Source organism: Gopherus flavomarginatus, chromosome 10 (genome assembly GCF_025201925.1).
Source record: "Gopherus flavomarginatus isolate rGopFla2 chromosome 10, rGopFla2.mat.asm, whole genome shotgun sequence".
Lineage (NCBI taxonomy): Eukaryota > Metazoa > Chordata > Testudines > Testudinidae > Gopherus > Gopherus flavomarginatus.
In genome coordinates, this window is record NC_066626.1 from 42,867,798 (window position 1) to 42,886,723 (window position 18,926).

The following is an 18,926-nucleotide window of genomic DNA, read 5'->3' on the forward strand; positions in this document are numbered from 1 at the left end:
ATCTCCAAACTTCCTTACGCTCTGTTGCTTAGAAAATGTTTTAGTTTTGCTGTATATTAGGGCTGTTGATTAATCGCATTGTTAAACAATAGAATACCAATGAAAAGTTATTAAATATTTTGGCTGGTTTTCTACATTTTCAAATATATTGATTTCTATTACAACACAGAGTATAAAGTGTAGAGTGCTCACTTTATATTTTTTATTACAAATATTTGCACTGTAAAAATGATAAACCCAAAAGAAATAGTATTTTTCAGTTCACCTCATACAAGTACTGTAGTGCAATCTCTTTATTGCGAAAGTATAACTTACAAATGTAGATTTTTTTTTTGTTACATAACTACACTCGAAAACAAAACAATGTAAAACTTTAGAGCCTACAAATCCACTCAGTCCTACTTCTTGTTCAGCCAATGGCTAAGACAAACAAGTTTGTTTACATTTATGGGCATTACCTGACAGTGAAAACAGGCATTCGTATTGCAGTTTTGTAGCCGGTGTTGCAAGGTATTTACGTGCCAGATATGCTAAACATTTGTATGCACCTTCATGCTTCAGCCACCATTCCAAAAGACTTGCTTCCATGCTGATGATGATCATTAAAGAATTAGTGTGTTAATTAAAATTGTGACTGAACTCCTTGGGGGAGAATTGAGTGTTTCTTGCTCTGTTTTACCAACAATCTACCATATATTTCATGTTATAGCAGTCTCAGATGATGACCAAGCACATGTTTGATTTGCGAGCACTGTCGCTGCAGATTTGGCAAAACGCAAAGAAGGTACCAATGTGAGATTTCTAAAAATAGCTACAGCACTTGACCCAAGGTTTAAGAATCTGAAGGGCCATCCAAAATCTGAGAGGGATGAGGTGTGGAGCATGCTTTTAGAAGTCTTAAAAGAGCAACACTCCAATGCGGAAACTACAGAACCTGAACCCCCTACACGCACACACAAAAATCAACCTTCTGCTGCTGGCATCTGACTCATGATGAAAATGAACATGCATCCGTCCTCTTTGCTTTGGATTGTTATTGAGCAGAACCCATCACCAACATAGATGCATATCCTCTGGAATGGTGATTAACGCATCTGGCATATAAATATCTTGTAATGCCGGTTACAACAGTGCCATGTGAATGCCTGTTCTCACTTTCAGGTGACATTGTAACAGGTTTGGTCACAGAGACCCCCTTGGGACTGTGACCTGATGTGCTGAAATTACCTCTGAGCCAGTTTTCCCTGATGGCTTGGGACTCCGGAACCCTGCCTTGTAGAGCCAGACACTCCAGTCTGCTGCAACACAGACCCATGTCTGAACTACACCCCCAAATTTGCAGGCTTTAACTGAAAACAACTCAGCAAGTTACCTGTCTCCAGCTCCCAATGGGATCCAGACCCCAAATAAATCCATTTTACTCTGTATAAAGCTTATATAAGGTAAGCTCATAATTTGTCTGTCTGCCCTCTATAACGCTGATAGAGAGATGTTTGCTCCCCCAGGTATTAATCACTTACTCTGGGTTTAATAATAAACAAAAGTGATTTTATTAAGTATAAAAAGTAGGATTTAAGTGGTTTCAAGTAATAACAGAACAAAGTAAGTTACCAAGCAAGATAAAACAAAACATGCAAGTCTAAGTCTAACCCCGATATAACACGGTCCTCAGGAGCCAAAAAAATCTCACCGTGTTATAGGTGAGGCCGTGTTATATCAAGGTAGGGAGAGGAACCAACTGCTCCCGGCCCCAACTCACTTCCACCTCCTCCCTGAGCGCACCGTCGCTGCTCCACTTCTCCCTCTCTCCCTCCCCTCCCTTCCAGGCTTGCTGTGCCAATCAGCTGTTTGGCCCATCAAGCCTGGAGGGGGTGGGGAGCAGAGCGGCGGCGGTATGCTCAGGGGAAGAGATGGAGATGAGTTGGAGCGGGGAGCGGTTCCTCTGCTCCCCCCCATTGCTTGCTGCGGCCCTCCCCGGGACCCTCTGCCCCAGCTCACTCTGTTCTGTCTCCTCCCATGAGCACGCTGCAGCTCCGCTTTTCCACCCTCCCTCCCAGGCTTGCTGCGCCAATCAGCTGTGGAGGAAGGAGGAGAAGTGGAGCTGGGTGGCGTGCTCATGTGGAGGAGGAGGAGGAGGCAGCAGAGGAGAGGTGAGCAGGGGCAGGGAGCAGTTCCTCTGCGCCTCCCGCCCCCCTTACTTGCTGTGGCCACCCTGCCCCAGCTCACCTCCTCTCCGCCTCCATCTCCTCCCCCAAGCGCGCTAATGGGCGCAGCAAGCCTGGGAGGGAGGAGAAGCGGACTGCGGCGTGTTCATGGGAGGAGGTGGAGTGAAAGTGAGCTGGGGTAGGGGGGCCCCTGAGGAGGGCTGCAGCAAGTAACGGGCAGGCACAGAGGAACCGCTTGCAGTAACACGAATTTTACTATAACGAGGTAAAGCAGCCCCGTTCCCTGGAGCGCTGCTCTACCGCATTATATCTGAGTTTGCATTATATCGGACTGCATTGTATCAGGTAGAGGTGTACATTAAGAATCTGAATATAGGTAAATCTTGCCCTCAGAGATGTTCCAAGAAGCTTCTTTGACAGATTAGACTCCTTCTTAGTCTGGGCCCAGTCCTTTCCCCAGGTACAGTCTTTGTTCCAGCTCAGGTGGAAGTTAGGGGATTTCTCGTGACTGGTAACCCTCTTTGTTCTGTTTCATCCCCTTTTATAGCTTTGGCACAAGACGGGAATCCTTTATCTATCTCTGGGTTCTCACCCTTCCTTCTAAATGGAAAAGCACCAGGTTTCAAATGGATTCCAGTACCAGGTGACATGATCACATGTCACTGTAAGACTTCATTGTTCATTCTTTCAGAGTTGGCCTGCAGGTACCCAAGAGGGTTTGTGAGTAAACAGAGCCATTTACAACCAGTTGTTCTAGTTAATGGGAGCCATGAAGATCCTAAGCTACCATTAATGGCCCACACTTTGCATAATTACAATAGGACCTCAGAGTTAACTTCGTATAGTTTTAGATACAAGAATGATGCGTACATACAAATAGGATAATATACACTCAATGTATTATAAGCTTTGATACCTTACAAGAGACCTTTTGCATAAAACATATTCCAGTTACATTATATTCACATTCCAGGCATTTTTCATATAGCATATGGAATGTCACAATTGTAAGCAAGAAGTGGGCAGCATTATCTCCTGCAAATGTAACCAGACTTGCTTGTCTGAGCAGTTGGCTGAAGTAGGACTGAATGGATTTGTAGGCTCTACAGTTTTACATTTGTTTTATTTTGAATACAGGTGTTTTTTGTACATAATTCTACATTTGTAAATTCAACTTTCATGATAGAGATTGCACTTCAGTATTTGTATTGGGTGAATTGAAATATACTATTTCCTTTGTTCTTTACAGTGCAAATATTTGTGTTAAAAAATAAATAGGAAGTGACCAGTGTACACTTCGTATTCTGTGTTGTAACTGAAATCAATATATTTGAAAATGTAGAAAACACCCATAAATATTTAAACAAACAGTATTCCATTATTGTTTAACAGTGCAATTAGTCACGATTAATTTTTTAATTGTGCAACTAATTGCGATTAATTTTTTAATTGCTTGACAGCCCTCTTCTCTCTCTCTCTCTATACACACACACACACACACACACACACACACACACACACACACACACACACACACACACACACACACACACACACACACACACACACACACAATTTATATTTTCTGTCTCTTTCCCCCCAAAAATGATTTCTCTTAGAGTTTTCAGACTGATGTCTTTGTGATGTCTGTCTGATTCCATAATATACAACAGGTTTCTCCTGTTCTGGGCTCCCAATGACAGAGAAGCCTTCCAAAACTAAAGGAAACCTAGTTCAGTTATTTTTGAGTTGTCAGACTTAGTCTAAGGCTTTATCTACACTGGAAACTGAAGGACAAAAGTTTTGTCATTCAGTGGTGTGAAAAACGCATGCACACACACATCCCCAAATGACAAAAGTTTGGCTGACGAAAAGTGCCAGTGTGAACAGCACTTTGTTGACAGGAGCGCTCGCCTGCCGACAAAGCTACTGCTGCTCAAACAGCAGCTACAATATGCGCCTTTTAGTGACACGGCTGTAGTGGCACAGCCGTGTCGCTAAAAGTTGCGTAGTATAGACACAGCCTCACAAAAATCTAGCCAAGGGACATTGGAAAAGGATGCAAGCTTATGATGCTAGTTGTTACCAGACAAAAGGTTGTTAGACTTGGTATACAAGAGTCCTTATTAGATCAGCTTTGTTCATACTATCTAACTGCTGTGCTTGATGCCAAAATTTTGTTTTAGTTGAGCATTAGTGTGAATTCATATGTATTGTGCCTGTTTCTACAAACTTTATTCTGTTCCTCTTAAGGTAAGTAGCAGTCTTTAGAAACTTTCTAAGAGCTCCTGTTCCATACAGAATAAGACCAAATCTCTCAGCCTTTTTCCTTGAAATGGATCCAATCATAGTTTTTTTAGACTATGTTGCATCCTCTCCAAAATACACATGTGATTAACTGCATGGGGAACAGCTAGATACAATACTCCAAAGATAGATCTGTCATATAGTTAGATTATGGTCTTTCCATGTTTCGTATTTTACCTTGTTAATTACAACCAACTGTCAAGTAGTTATTTTTACAGGATTTTGAGATACACATTCAAAATACTTTCACTTTGCAATCTGTGTATTTCAAGTTGAAGCTGATATCCTTTTGTTTATGTATTTTAGGTTCAACAGAATAGTCCTTCTCCTACTGCATTAGCTTTTGGGGACCACCCTGTTACACAGCCAAAACAGTTATCATTTAAAATTACTCAGGTAAACACTTCTGTGTTGACTTTTCCCATGTCATTTTTAGAATACATGAAAACATTGATCAATGACCATTTATTTCCATGCCTGATAACTGGTTCAAGACCAGTATTTAGAAAATTTACAGGTTCTGTAAGCATTTGTAGTGGTCTGCAAAAACATTTCTGTCCTTGATAAATTATGAGCTGCTAGTCATTCTGATTACCATTTTGTGCTCACATTACTTTCAGCATAGCACTTCATGAACCATTAGAGTTAAAAGAATGCTTTTTACCTTTTGCTCAAGATTCAGGCTGTCATTTGATCTTATAGTGTTGGTTTCTAGCTCTATCAGTATTTTAAGATAGCAACCACTGTGACAATGATATATGGTCAGATAAAACATGGCCTTTCAGAACTAAAAGTCGAAGTTCTTTGTCAATGAAAATGGCAATACTTTTTACGCTTTGCAGCATGCTTATTGCTGAACTGCTGTTTCATTTGGCATGTCCAGCCCAGTCCTCTGACCCTCTGTCTTTGGCAGTTGGTTAGTTTAAAACTTTCTTACTTAGAGGGATACCACTTCAGACCAAACAGAGACAATTTAACACAGTATTATTAGTAGACTTTTTCATTCAAGCCATATTGTGTTCATCCCTTACTGGGAAAAGAAAATTAATTGCACTTTAATAGATTGGCTTTCAATTAATGAAGAACTTTATCAGTTAAAGTGGCTCATCCAAACTCTTTACTCAACCCAGCCTGTTAATGGACAAAGACGATTATAATAATTTAAAATAATTAACAACATTGATACAAAAATGAGGAAGATCATGCGTTACAGCTGCCAAAGAATGGAATTAAATATTTGAAAATATTTTTGTTTAGACTGATCTCACAATGCTGAAATTAGCTGCACTGGAAAGTAATAAAAATCAAGACTTGGAAAAGAAAGAAGGTCGTATAGATGATTTGCTCAGGGTAAGTGTAAAAGACTGAGTAAAAGATGTCTGTTTAAAATATCAGTTAGTGATGGTGTATAGAAAATATCTGTACTACCATATGAAGTTATAAAGCTGAAAGTATTTTAAACTTTCAATATAAATATATGACAGAAAACACCAGATTTGTGAAGATTAAAATATTCTATTAAATCTGCATAAATACTTTTTTCTGAAAAGCAGCATATACTGTATGCAATAACTAAGTGCATGAATCTCATCTTTCTCTGGTTCAGCATTTAAAAGAAATGTCTTTGGCACATCTAACTATTAAATATGGTTGTAGACTTCTTCAGCCTCCAGACAAGGATGATATTGTATATGGCAGTGTGTGTGTTTAATTTCTTTGGCTTTTTACAAATCTTGATATATTTTCACAGATTTCTTGCTTTAATTGTAAAGTAAAGCATTCTTCAGTAGAACAATTTATTATTACCTTCGTTTTCAAGATTACCATGACAGAAGTACCATGGGCACAAAATAACTGGCTATAATGAGAAAAAAAATGAAGTACTTTGAAAAGTTCCTGTACTAGAGTAAGGGAGTTGGGGTGGTTATACTCCAGAAGTAGTCGGGATGCGGAGGTAACTATATCAACAACTAGACAAACAGGATGTGACAAAAAGCAGACAACAGTGCACAGATAGAACAAATAGAAGCCTTTAAAGGAGATGGGTAAAAGGAATTGTAATAACTTCACAAATTGTATATATTTCATCTAAAATATGTTCATAAAATCTTGCATTTTTCTGTCTTTACCTGCTAAACTGTATAGAATTAATAATATATATATGTAAGTATTCTGCTTTAGTGCATGTCACCGAAGCTATACATTTGTATTGATAATAGTTATATGTTTTTGATTTGTAGTATTTTCCATAAAATAACATTGATGTGAAATATAACAGACTTTTTTTTCATATTTGTTCTTAGGCTAACTGTGATCTTAGAAGACAAATAGATGAACAACAAAAGCTACTTGAAAAATATAAAGAAAGGTTAAACAAATGCATTTCAATGAGCAAGAAACTTCTGATTGAAAAGGTAAGATGGAACACTACTTTTTTCAGTGTATGTGGTGGAAAGCACTATAGATAGTTACCTATGGAGTACTGTTATTAAACCCTCCACTCCATTTTCATTTGCTTGAAACTTTCTGTTTGGGCTGAAACTTTCTCAGTTTTTGGTCTCAGTCCAGAACTAATTAATTTTAAATTTGAGAAAAATCTCTTTAGCCATTTTTGAAATATGGAAGAGTGGGGAAAAAATGCATTCTTGAACTTAAACATTTTTTTGCTCACTAATAGCATAAAAGATATGACCTTAGCATGTGGCTTTTCTTCTGGGTGGTGTTCAGCCTTTTTTCTGAACTTTGGGCCAAACTGTTTTAAAATAAATTTACAGGTGATTGAAAAACTACTTCTGAACACGCTCACTGGGAACATTATTTTTGTGAAAAGCACATAAGAGAACTAGGAGAATTTCCACTGTAAATCAGTCCACTGCTGCCTTCTGTCTTTAGCTTAATATTAAGAGTATCAAAAGCAGGTACTTACCCCTCTGCCATCCCATTCACGTAAAGAAGATATGAACTTCAAATTTAATGCTAACATTCTTAAACACTAGCAATACTGATTTTCTTAAGAACAACCCCAAAAGTCAAGGAAAATGAATACAAAAATTAGTTTAATGCAATGATTATAAGACAGATCAGGACATTAAGAAAAGAAACTAAATTTTTGCATAAATTGTGCTGCGAGAGACTGCGGAAGAATTCCCACAGTGGAGGGTCACTTTGAATATCTATGCTGTCACCATTGCTAGCCTCAGCACCAGGGTGTGCTGGGAACAGGATGTATCAGCCTGTTGTTCATCAGACTAGAGGGAGTGTGGCCTGCTCTGGAATATAGAGCAATTGTTCTCAAAGCCAGTCCGCCGCTTGTTCATGGAAAGCCCCTGGTGGGCTGGGCCAGTTTGTTTACCTGCTGCATCCGCAGGTTCGGCTGATCGCGGCTCCCAGTGACCGCAGTTTGCCGCTCCAGACCAGTGGGGACTGCGGGAAGGGCGGCCAGCACATCCTTCGTCCCGGGCCGCTTCCCACAGCCCCCATTGACCTGGAGTGATGAACTGCTGCCAGTGGGAGCTGCTATCGGCCGAACCTGTGGATGCGGCAGGTAAACAAACCGGCCCGGCCCGCCAGGGGCTTTCCCTGAACAAGCGGCGGACCAGCTTTGAGAACCACTGGAGTAGAGCATCCCATAGACAGCTCTTGTGCTGGGGACACACCAGCCTGTTGAGGAGCCTTGAATTGTGATAGAACAAAGGTAGCTCAAATTCCCCCGCCTTCTTCCCTCATTCTTTAAATTCCATGTCACATTTGCAAGTAAAGTCAAGCTTGGGTTTTCTGGTTCATGTATCATTATGAATAATAGCTAAATTCTTACTGCAGAATTTTTAACCATTCTGATAATGTATAAGCCAGAAAAAATAACACGTATGGGTTCTGCAGAGTTAATTGGAATATGAGTAGCTGAAACTTATTTCCATCCATCATTCTTTTATCTACTACTCAAAAAAAGACATAAGAGGAAGGAGCTGTGTTTTTGCGAACTTTTAAACACTTTAAAAAAACTGGTAATATTTTGATTTCTTAGAGCACACAAGAAAAGCTGGCAAGCAGAGAGAAGAGTATGCAAGACAGACTACGCCTTGGGCATTTTACAACAGTTCGACATGGTGCTTCATTTACTGAACAGTGGACAGATGGCTTTGCATTTCAAAATCTTGTGAAGTTAGTCAATGTTATGTTTTTAAAATTCTCAGTAATTGTCAGTTCCCTCCAGTGGATTTTTTTATTACTAAGAGCTTCTAGGATTGGAGCTGCTTTTCATATGTAGTGTTTTACTTTGCTTTTTGAAGTTTCAGAATGCAATACAGAACTCCCTTAATCAACTGACAGAATGTAGAATGCTAAATCCTGTTGTTTTTTAAAGAAGATCATTGGGCCTCACTTGATTTTTAACAAGCCTTAGAACAAGTGTGAATTTACTAACTGCGCAGCATTTCATTAATCATCACAATTGATAGAAAAAGTTGTAAACCTAGATCAGTGATTCTCAAACTGTGGTCCACCAACTACTGGTGGTCAGTGGAACAGTTTATGGTCTGTGGAGGGCTTGCTGGTCACATGGTTCTGGCTCCACATCCTTAATTATAGCAGCTTCAGCAGACATCCAGGCTCTTCATTGCAATGAAGGAGGAGCGAGGAGGAGGAGCAAACCTAGCAGCCACCACTAGGGGCTGCTGCTAGCATAAGCGGATGAGGGAAAGGAGCCTGTAGCCGCCAGCAGGAAAAGAGCTGCCTCAACAAGGTACTTCAGCTGAGAATGGAGCAGAGAAGGAGCTTGGGGAGATGGGGCAGGGGGTGAAATGGGAGAAAGAAACTAATTCATAATTTCAGAGACATGCTTTGGAAAGTAAACTGATTTGTTAAGTATTAATGTATTCACTGGAAACCTCTAGTTTTGCCAAGAAAGATGTGGGAATGCAAATAGGATTGTGGTTGCGTAGGGATTTGGTATATGAAGGCACTCGTCAGAAATGGGTCCACACTAAATGTTTGAGAACCCCTGACCTAGTTAATATCTAATGATTTAGCTTTTGCAGTCTTCCTTAGGTGTTTTGTGCACACATACAATATTTGCTGTGTAACCCAACTGATTATTTATTTAGAAAGTTCAGCTTAGATAAAGTATCTGAATTGTAAAACAGCCATATTATTGACATCTCTGACTTTTTTTTTTCTTTTGGTGTTGGTTGTAAGCGATAATAACCACTTTGTCAGAACACCATTTGTTTCCAATGTGGAGAACACAGTATGTATGTTACACTTTTTTGGAAACCTATTCCAAAAGACAATTATACCAACATGTTTCCAAAACTTTGTGAGACTACTCCTACCTAATAGGGAACATTCTGTTTCTTTTTAACATACTTTGAAATACTCTTATTCTTCATTTGTGCAAAAATGATTACCAGCAGAAAAAGTACAACTTTTTCAATTACCATCCTCTTGCCAAATTGCAGATCTGTAGCATATTATCCAACAAAGAATACACCAAGAAACAAACATACAAAAATAAAATAAAATCATGCAAATTCTTCTTCTGCCCCCCAAAATAACTATTGACATTTACAGTGCCTGTTAGTTAAGTACAGCACATGAGCATTTCATTTTTACCAAGAACGGAGATTATGGTAATTCAGTGGATTAGAATCCATCATTGCCATTATTATAAGCCTGCTTTTTAAAATGTTATTAGCTGTAAAAATATTAATAGTTAATGCAATATTTTTGGTTTTACAGGCAACAAGAATGGGTGAATCAACAAAGGGAAGATATCGAAAGGCAAAGAAAGCTCCTAGCCAAACGAAAACCTCCATCTACAAATAATTCTCAAACACCATCTGCCAATTCAGAACCAAAACAGAGGAAAAATAAAGCTGTCAATGGGGCAGAAAATGATCCCTTTCTTAGACCCAGTTTACCACAGCTGTAAGTTTACCAATTCAGTCAGTCATTTTCATGGTTTCCTAGATGTTGTCCATTTCGTTTGCAGCGCAAGTATTGGCATAACCTCAGCAGTTACACCATATGCCAGCAAGTTAGGGACGTACTCTGTTCTCACTGATGGCTTGTCTAAATTGGCAAAACTTGCACCAAAGTCTATGTAGCTGCAATGTATCATTCCAATTTATCTTGGGTAAATTGCATCAGTCTGTTTTGCCCTGATGCAATGTGTCTATGGTTCTCTAATTAGACATGCCTAATTCTAGTATTCTACACTTGTAAATCCACTGAAATCAGTGGAGTTAGCCTTATTCTTCTTTCAGTTAAACTGATATAGAGAAGGCTTTTGGTGACCAAGTCCGCTTCCGCTGAAGAAGATAATAGTCTTTCAATTGGCTTTGAAAGGAGTTGGGTACAGCCCGTAGTATCTGACAGCCTGCATCTAAATTAATAATGTGCTTTAAAAAAAATAAATGATGTTACATCTTTTAATTTAAATGTTTTAGTGCTGGTTTAATGGACACCCTCAATTTAAAAATTACCCTTCTGTATGAAAATATTTTACCTACTATTGTTACAAGTAACTGTAAAGTTAAGTATAATGGAAAGAGATTGAAAAAAAGAAAAGTTTTTTTCCTTCAATTTGTTTACTTTGCATTTGATTGCACTTCATTGTATATTCATTATCACTATTTCCCTGTGTAATCAATTTTTCTCCTCCTTTGTTTGAGTTTTCCATACAACAACAGGAGGGAAGCACATTTTTACAAATATGATAATGTGGTTATTAAACTACAAAAAGTTGGCCAATGCACCAGAAGCAGTACTTCAAAGTTCTTTTAAACTCCTGTTTTGAAATTGGCTAGATCCCAGGTTGATTGTGACCTTTAATCATCAGAAAAATCATTATTTTAAATATTTACAATTACAACAAAATGTTCAGCCTTTTCTGATTATCAAATCCAATATCCCTTTTACCTGTGCATTCATTGTATGTTTCTGGCACATTTTGCACTTGGTGGCAAAAGAATTAAGAATAAAAGGGGTCTGCAACAGGATTTAGAACTGACATTAGATCTTTTAAGTTAATACTGATTATGGTTTGTTTTTAAAAGTGACACTTCTCAGAAAGCTTATGGTAGGAAGGCTGTTCAGAGGTGCTAATTTAAAACATAAAACCCCTTAAATTTTCATATATAACTTACCATTTAAGAAGTGCTTCTTTCTCATATAAGCTAGGCATGCCTCACTTTTTAAATAATACTGGAACTAATATGGGCTCTTTTCTAGAATATCTGTTTCCAGGGGAACTAGCTCATTCTTCTTGCACAGTTTGTCAATCTCTAACTCTTTGTTCCACTTAAGAAAAATGAATACATATATTGGGATTCTGTAAATTGTGTGTTGTGTTTGTAGACACTTTAGCATTCTTGTTTTTTAAATCTGCAGGACAGCTCTGTAGTTGCTTTTACTTTCTACCGTACAAACAACGCTTGTGACAATATAAATGTTCTATATATTAAAAGCCAAGCAATTGTTACTGTTACTCTTAGCTATTAATATACCTGATCAATATGTTTGGCTAAGTCTTTTTAGTCTATATTCATGTTAAATTTCGTGAGATTTTTTGCTGCTTTAGTAGATGATAAATTTTGCTTCAATTGCATGTTTCACAAGAGGCATTGCATATTTAATTGTACCACGAATATCTCTTGTCCGATTTGTTCCAGATTCACAAATAGCTACTTCTGTCCTTTTGTCAAAATATTTTCAAATTAATTATTTTTAACATTTTCAAATTCACATTTAATTTGTTTGATTAAGCTGTTACATGTAAATTGAATACAAATTGAGCATTGAAGATTTCTTTTGACAACGGTATAGCCAGTAAGTTAATTGCAATTTTTTTCTATTTTAGTAATTGAATGGTAGTTTACACGTATTAATCATTATTGAATCAAGACTAGCTGTGTATTTGTATATGTTAATTTGGTCCTGATTATATCTGCTGTTTTATGTATAACACTGCCTGCCTATTTGTGTGTTATTTGCTGGGGTTCTTTATGCAAAATAGGATCACCAGAACACAAGGACCTCTCGTGTTCCTTTGCCGGGAACTCTAGGGGGTTTTAGAACTTCTAATTAGGATTTGTTGTAGTCTTACTTGTTGGTGTGATACCTCTTCTTCTCTGAAAGATACCTACAGTAAAACTGCGGCTCACCATTACAGAGTTAGACAGATAGCACGTGTCCATGTGGCTGATTAAAACAATTAATAATTGTTCTTTTCCAGTCTAGTATTCAGTATTCATTTACTCTTCCTAATCTACCATTACTGCATTCGTATTGTGCTCATCACTCTGCCCACATCACTCTGAGAATAATGGTTCTAATTAGCCCATAGCCAAAAGGAAGGGGCTTTATTTATACTTAGCTGGAGGGAAGTACAGAATGGTGAGATTAATGAACTAAAACAGAGGTACATTAGTACAACATACATGTATGTGATTAGGCAGACCTTTACGCTGCTATGCTGAAAAAAATTATCTGGTAACAAAGCTTGTCAGCAGTGAGTCCCTCAGGCACCACCTTATTTAGTTGTTACAATAGCTTAGCTTTTTGTGTAGACAAAAACAAATATTTTTTTAGTTTGGTTATAGAAAAGTGTGGTTGAAACCAGGGTTGAAAACAGCTTTTTGTATATGAACAGTTTGAAAACAGTTGTCAAAACCAGAAGAAGGTGATGGCTGAGGCATTGCCAGTGACAGGTCATTTTCCTGATGTAGTTGGATGATTAACAATTTACCGTGTTTATCTAGGGATAGCTCAGTGGTTTGAGCATTGGCCTGCTAGACCCGGGGTTGTGAGTTCAATCCTTGAAGGGGCGATTTGGGGATTGGTTCTTTGAGCAGGGGGTTAGACTAGATGATCTCTTAAGGTCCCTTCCAACCGTAATAATCTATAATCTAATGAAAGTACTCATCAAGATGGCAACTAACCACATGAAAAGCAACAACGAGTCCTGTAGCACATTATAGACTAACAGATGTATTGGAGCATAAGCTTTCATGGGTGAATACCCACTTTGTCAGATGTATGTGAAATCACACTTTGCTCTCAATACGGAAAATGGGAGAGATTCCAGAAGACTGGAAAAGGGCAAATATAGTGCCAGTCTGTAAAAAGGGAAATAAGGACAACCCAGGGAGTTATAGACCAGTCAGCTTAACTTCTGTACCCAGAATGATAATGGAGCAAATAATTAAGCAATCAGTTTGCAAACATCTAGAAGATAATAAGGTGATAAGTAACAGTCATCCTGGATATGTCAAGAACAAATCATGCCAAACCAACCTGGTAGCTCTCTTTGACAGGGTAACAAGCCTTGTGAATAGGTGGGGAAGCAGTAGATGTGGTATATCTTGACTTTAGTAAAGCTTTTGATACTGTCTCACATGACCTTCTCATAAACAAACTAGGGAAATACAACTTAAATGGAGCTACTATAAGGTGGGTGCATAACTGGTTGGAAAATCGTTCCCAGAGAGTAATCATCAGTGGTTCACAGTCATGCTGGAAATGTATAACGAGTGGTGTCCTGCAGAGATCGGTTCTGGGTCCAGTTCTGTTCAAAGCTTCATCAATGATTTAGATAATGGCAAAGAGAGTACACTTATAAAGTTTGTGGATGATACCAAGCTGGGCGGTGTTGCAAGTGGTTTGGAGGATAGGATTAAAATTCAAAATGATCTGGACAAACTGTTGAAATGGTCTGAAGTAACTAGGATGAAATTCAATAAGGACAAATGCAAAGTACTCCACTTAGGAAGGAAAAATCAGTTGCACAGATACAAAATGGGAGATGACTGCCTAGGAAGGAGTACTGCGGAAAGGGATCTGGGAGTCATAGGGGACCACAAGCTAAATGAGTCAGCAGTGTAACGCTGTTGCAAAAAAAAGCGAACATCATTCTGGGATATATTAGCAGGATTGTTGTAAGCAAGGTATGAGAAGTAATTCTTCCACTCTACTCCTCTCTGATTAGGCCTCAACTGGAGTATTGTGTCTAGTTCTGGGCACCACATTTCAGGAAAGAAGTGGACAAATTGGAGAAAGTCCAGAGAAGAGCAAACAATAATGATTAAAGGTCTAGAAAATGCGACCTTTGAGGGAAGATTGAAAAAAATTGGGTTGTTTAGTCTGGGAAAAAGAAGACTGAGGGGGACATGTTAACAGTTTTCAAGTATGTAAAAGGTTTTTAGGAGGAGGAAGAAAAATTGTTTTTCTTAACATCTGAGAATAGGACAAGAAGGAAAGGGCTGAAATTGCAGCAAGGGAGGTTTAGGTTGGACATTAGGAAAAACTTCCTAACTGTTAGAGTGGTTAAACACTGGAATAAATTGCCTAGGAGGTTGTGGAATCTCCATCACTGGAGATTTTTAAGAACAGTTTAGACAAACACCTGTCAGAAATGGTCTAGATAATTAGTCCTGTCATGAGTGAAAGGGACTGGACTAGATGACCTCTCAAGGTCCCTTCCAGTTCTATGATTCTATGTTCTTCATGTGGCTAATATGTTATTGCTTTTAGAAAGAAGAATTTTGATTTCTATAGTGACTTCCTCCTCCCTTCACTTTTCAGCTTTAGCCGTTTTGGTCATGGTGACTCCCTAATCATCATTTCCTCTGTCACTACATTTATTCAGTGGCAGTGTCTCATGCAAATACTTCAGTTCTGATCTCTGTGTCTAATTTAAAATGTTTGTGGGAGGCGATACTAAGATGTCAGTTATGCTAATCTAATTGAACAAACTCATTTAGAGGGAACATTGTGTTGGGCATGGAGGAAGTAGATGTTTTCAGCAATTTTTCAGAATTACATGTTTAAGCACCAGCAATGTGCCTGGGTCTTTACAGGACAAATAAAGACAGCCCTTGCCCCAAGCAGCTTAGTCTATAAAACAAACATAGATAAGACCCAGAAAAGATGTTGAATTAGAACATTATGGGAGAGATTTTTGCAAGTGCATAACATTGGCCTAACTCTGTAAAAAACCTCGAATAGAGTTAGACTTGCTCTGGAGCACTTCTAAAAAGTCCATCCTGAAACATTTTTCTATTTTTGTAAGGAAGGTATGAGCAGAAGAATTTGAGCATTTTGTTGTATTCATATCCTTACTCCCCCCCACCCCCGCCCTTGGGAGATGTCTAGAGGAGAGATCATTATAATAGTAGCACCGTGTTGGTTGTGATCCAGTATAGATTATGTTTAAGGCTGCGAGTCTGTCATGGAGGTCACATAATCCGTGATTTCTGCAGTGGCTGGTGCAGGGGCTGCCTGAGCCAGGCAGCCCCTGGGCCAGCAGCAGCAGTTTGTGTGTGCGCGAAGGGTCTAAGGGCAGGGGGCTAGGGGGCACTTACCTTGGAGTGGGGGGCTCTCACTGGCATGGCCCTGCAGCACCTAGGCAGCTGGGGGCGAGGGGACTCCGTGCTGCGGTTTTCTGCCAATGGGAGCTGCAGCAGCCAGCTCTTGTGCCCCTCCACCTCCTAGGAGCTGCAGAGATGCGGAGCCAGGTAGGGAGCCCCAGCCAGCCCTGCCAACCCTCCCCTCCAGCAGCAGATCCTGGGCCACCTCCCTCAGCACCCGCAGCACCCTCAGATCACCTGCGCCTCTTTCCCCTCCCTCCCGCCCCCCACTCCAAGTTTTAGTCACAGTATTGTTAGTAAAAGTCATGGACAAGTCACGGGCCGTGAATTTTTGTTTACTGCCCATGACCTGTCCATGACTTTTACTAAAACTACTCGTGACTAAAAAATAGCCTTAATTATGTTGCATCAAAATTTCTGTTTTAACTCCTTGTCTTCAGTCATTCACTTCTGAAATTTTCAATTTTCTGCTGAAATTTTCCATGGTAGGTCTGTGCCTGATGATTTTTTTTTTATAAGAAAAAAATCAGTGAGCTGGTCTTGCATGAGAGGAGAGTGAAGAGAAATATATTGATCAAATAGGGGTACTCTTCAGTATTTTTGTCAAAAGCCTTGAAATCTATGTATGAAAGAGACTATCTAAATTATGAGGTCCATTTTACAAGTAAAAAAACTAAACCTGAAAATTTGTGTGCCTTGCCTGGGCAGTACAATGATGTAGTGGCCTATAAACCAAAAAAATTAACACAAGGTACATTGTTCAACTTAACATATGATAAATAGGAGTAATATTTCTGTTAGTTTCTATAAACTATTATGTAAGGTGTAGCACACTTTAATGTTCAAATAAGGAATAATAAACCTACTTCTAGCATGTAACTGTTTTTGAGTACAGGTGGGAATGAGGTTTTCTTCTTCACCAGGAATCTAACATAAGTTAAAGTAATTGTGCCTACAGTAACATTTAACATTTCATAAGCTTCTCTGAAAAATCAGTGTCAACAGTTTTAAATTGCTTATGCATCATGCAGTGCCTCTAACCACATTAGATTTGTAAATAAAATATACTGTAAGAAAAACAATTGTTTACTGGGCATAGTGTGGAAGGATGGAGCGAGATTGACTTGAAATGTAATATCTTTTCAAGGTGACCTCTGTATATTCATACTTGTGGGTTGTGCCTCTCAAGGGTTACTGTGCTTCAGGAACATCCTGTAAAGCAGTGCCTATTGGAGCTACACAAACTTCCTATCCTGGTCCTGCATGTAGGTAGCCAAGGTTATGAAAGGACCAAGTCTCCTAAACTGCCTTAGTTCGTTCCTTTCTTCAGCTAGCTGTGGCTGGAGGACTTTCACTCAGTGCCCAGAGTGATTTCTGGAGGATTTGATATAAAACTTATGTTTCCAGTGATAGTTTATGTTTGTACCTTTACTGGATCAGGGGGTCCTCCAATTTTTTGATTGTGGCCTCCAAGTACTCTCATAAGAACAGCAAATTTAGGTTGTGAGCATTGAGTCTCTCCATGTTTCTAGAAAGTAGACACACAAACCAGTAGTTTGTTCTTGCCATGATGTGTGTAGGGTCATCATATCTTGACTTCACTCCTTTGGGCAGCCAAGGCTCTTTGCCTTTCTAATCAAGGAAACCTAACAAATCCAGTCCCTGTATCAGACACTGGACATGGACCTTGAGCAGAAATTTCAATCAGGGCCATTCTTCTGTGAGTGGCTGGCTCAGACTTAGTGCTGTCTTATGCAGTTGGAAGGTTCATTGTGACAGTTCTTGGAACTGGAATGGTTGGTTTGTCCAGGGCTCATGTTCTCACTTGTGCTCACTTCTCTGGTCTATTGGGACAAGCCATTTGAGGCTCCATTCATTTGCTTTCCATTTAGCATATGGACTATATGGTCTTAATGACAGGATCTCCTCTCCCTTGTGAGTCTGAAGAAGGTCAGCCATAAAACCTGTTACTACTCACCTATCTGCTGCTCCCAGACAGCTAAGGTTTTTTCTTCACTGCCACTTCCTCTGCTGGCCACACCAGTATCTGTTAAATTGTCCCCTCAGTTGTTGTGCATGACCACCTTTCACCCGACAAGGAAGAAGGTGTAGGGCACTTTGCAACAGGGCTTTGGAGTGGAGCCTGGAGCTGGAGCACGGAGCAGCTCTAGAATAGTGGAACTGCAGGTTTTTGCGTGGAGCTGGAGTGGAGCCGGAGCACGGCTCCAAAGCCCTGCTTTGCAACAACATTGTCCTGAAAGGAAAGATTGGTTCTTCCTCAAATTTTCCTGGGGACGTAGTCACATCCTTGTTTGTTTTTGCCCCCTGATTTCAGCCCATTTCAGGAGATGTTAGAACTGAAGCTCTGAAATTCAGTTGTCCATAGATAGCCTTTTTAACTGATTGAATGAAACCAGCAGTACTGAGAGAATCTCACTACATTAATAATGAGCTACTGGACCCTGCTAAAGACATCTCATTGATTCCAGTGTCAATCTCAGCCATATCTAAAAAAGGCAGTGATAATAAGGAATTCCAGTATTTCTGTACCTGTATTGGCTCATTGGTGGTGTCAGTAGTCATTGAAACGTTGAGAAAAATCCAAGGTAGTTCTTACCTTTCCACTGGGTAAGGACACCAGACAGCTTGACTTTTGGTGAGGAATGTTTAGTATCTGTGTGGCTAGGTGCCAATTGCATCTTTGGGAAGAGATGTATCTTCTCATTGACCACTTTTCTGACGAGCAGAAAATGTCCTAGTATTTCTTACAGGCATGACATGTCAGATGCTTTGATTCTTACAATGGTATTAGTTGTTTTTCCTCAGTACTCCTACATTATTCTAAGGCTCAGATCTGTGGAGACCTACTCCTAATTGATGTGGAGTGCCCTTTCAATTTCAAGATGAGCAAGGTGCTTCAAAGAATAAGACTTTGAAGTCTACCAGCAGTAAGTCTTGGGGAGTCCTTGCATCAGTCCTGAAGAAGAACTGTCTTTTTTATTTTTTTGGTATTGGAAACCTTTCATGACATTTGGAAGTTTTGGCCTCAGTACTGAAAGGTGCAGGCTTTGCAATATCAGAAGAGGCA

At 39.3% G+C, this 18,926-nt stretch overlaps 1 protein-coding gene across 4 annotated transcripts in view; it reads left to right on the plus strand.

Annotated features, from left to right (window-relative positions):
• The window catches only part of TLK1 (tousled like kinase 1), a 146,524-nt gene that overhangs the window by 84,758 nt on the left and 42,840 nt on the right, over positions 1 to 18,926 (plus strand). For all 4 annotated transcript variants that reach the window (XM_050916702.1, XM_050916703.1, XM_050916701.1 and 1 more), the window contains 5 exons: positions 4,779 to 4,868; positions 5,730 to 5,822; positions 6,776 to 6,886; positions 8,497 to 8,633; positions 10,209 to 10,397. In XM_050916702.1, coding sequence (XP_050772659.1) covers positions 4,779 to 4,868; positions 5,730 to 5,822; positions 6,776 to 6,886; positions 8,497 to 8,633; positions 10,209 to 10,397 — 620 coding nt within the window. The remainder of the gene's footprint in view (positions 1 to 4,778; positions 4,869 to 5,729; positions 5,823 to 6,775; positions 6,887 to 8,496; positions 8,634 to 10,208; positions 10,398 to 18,926) is intronic.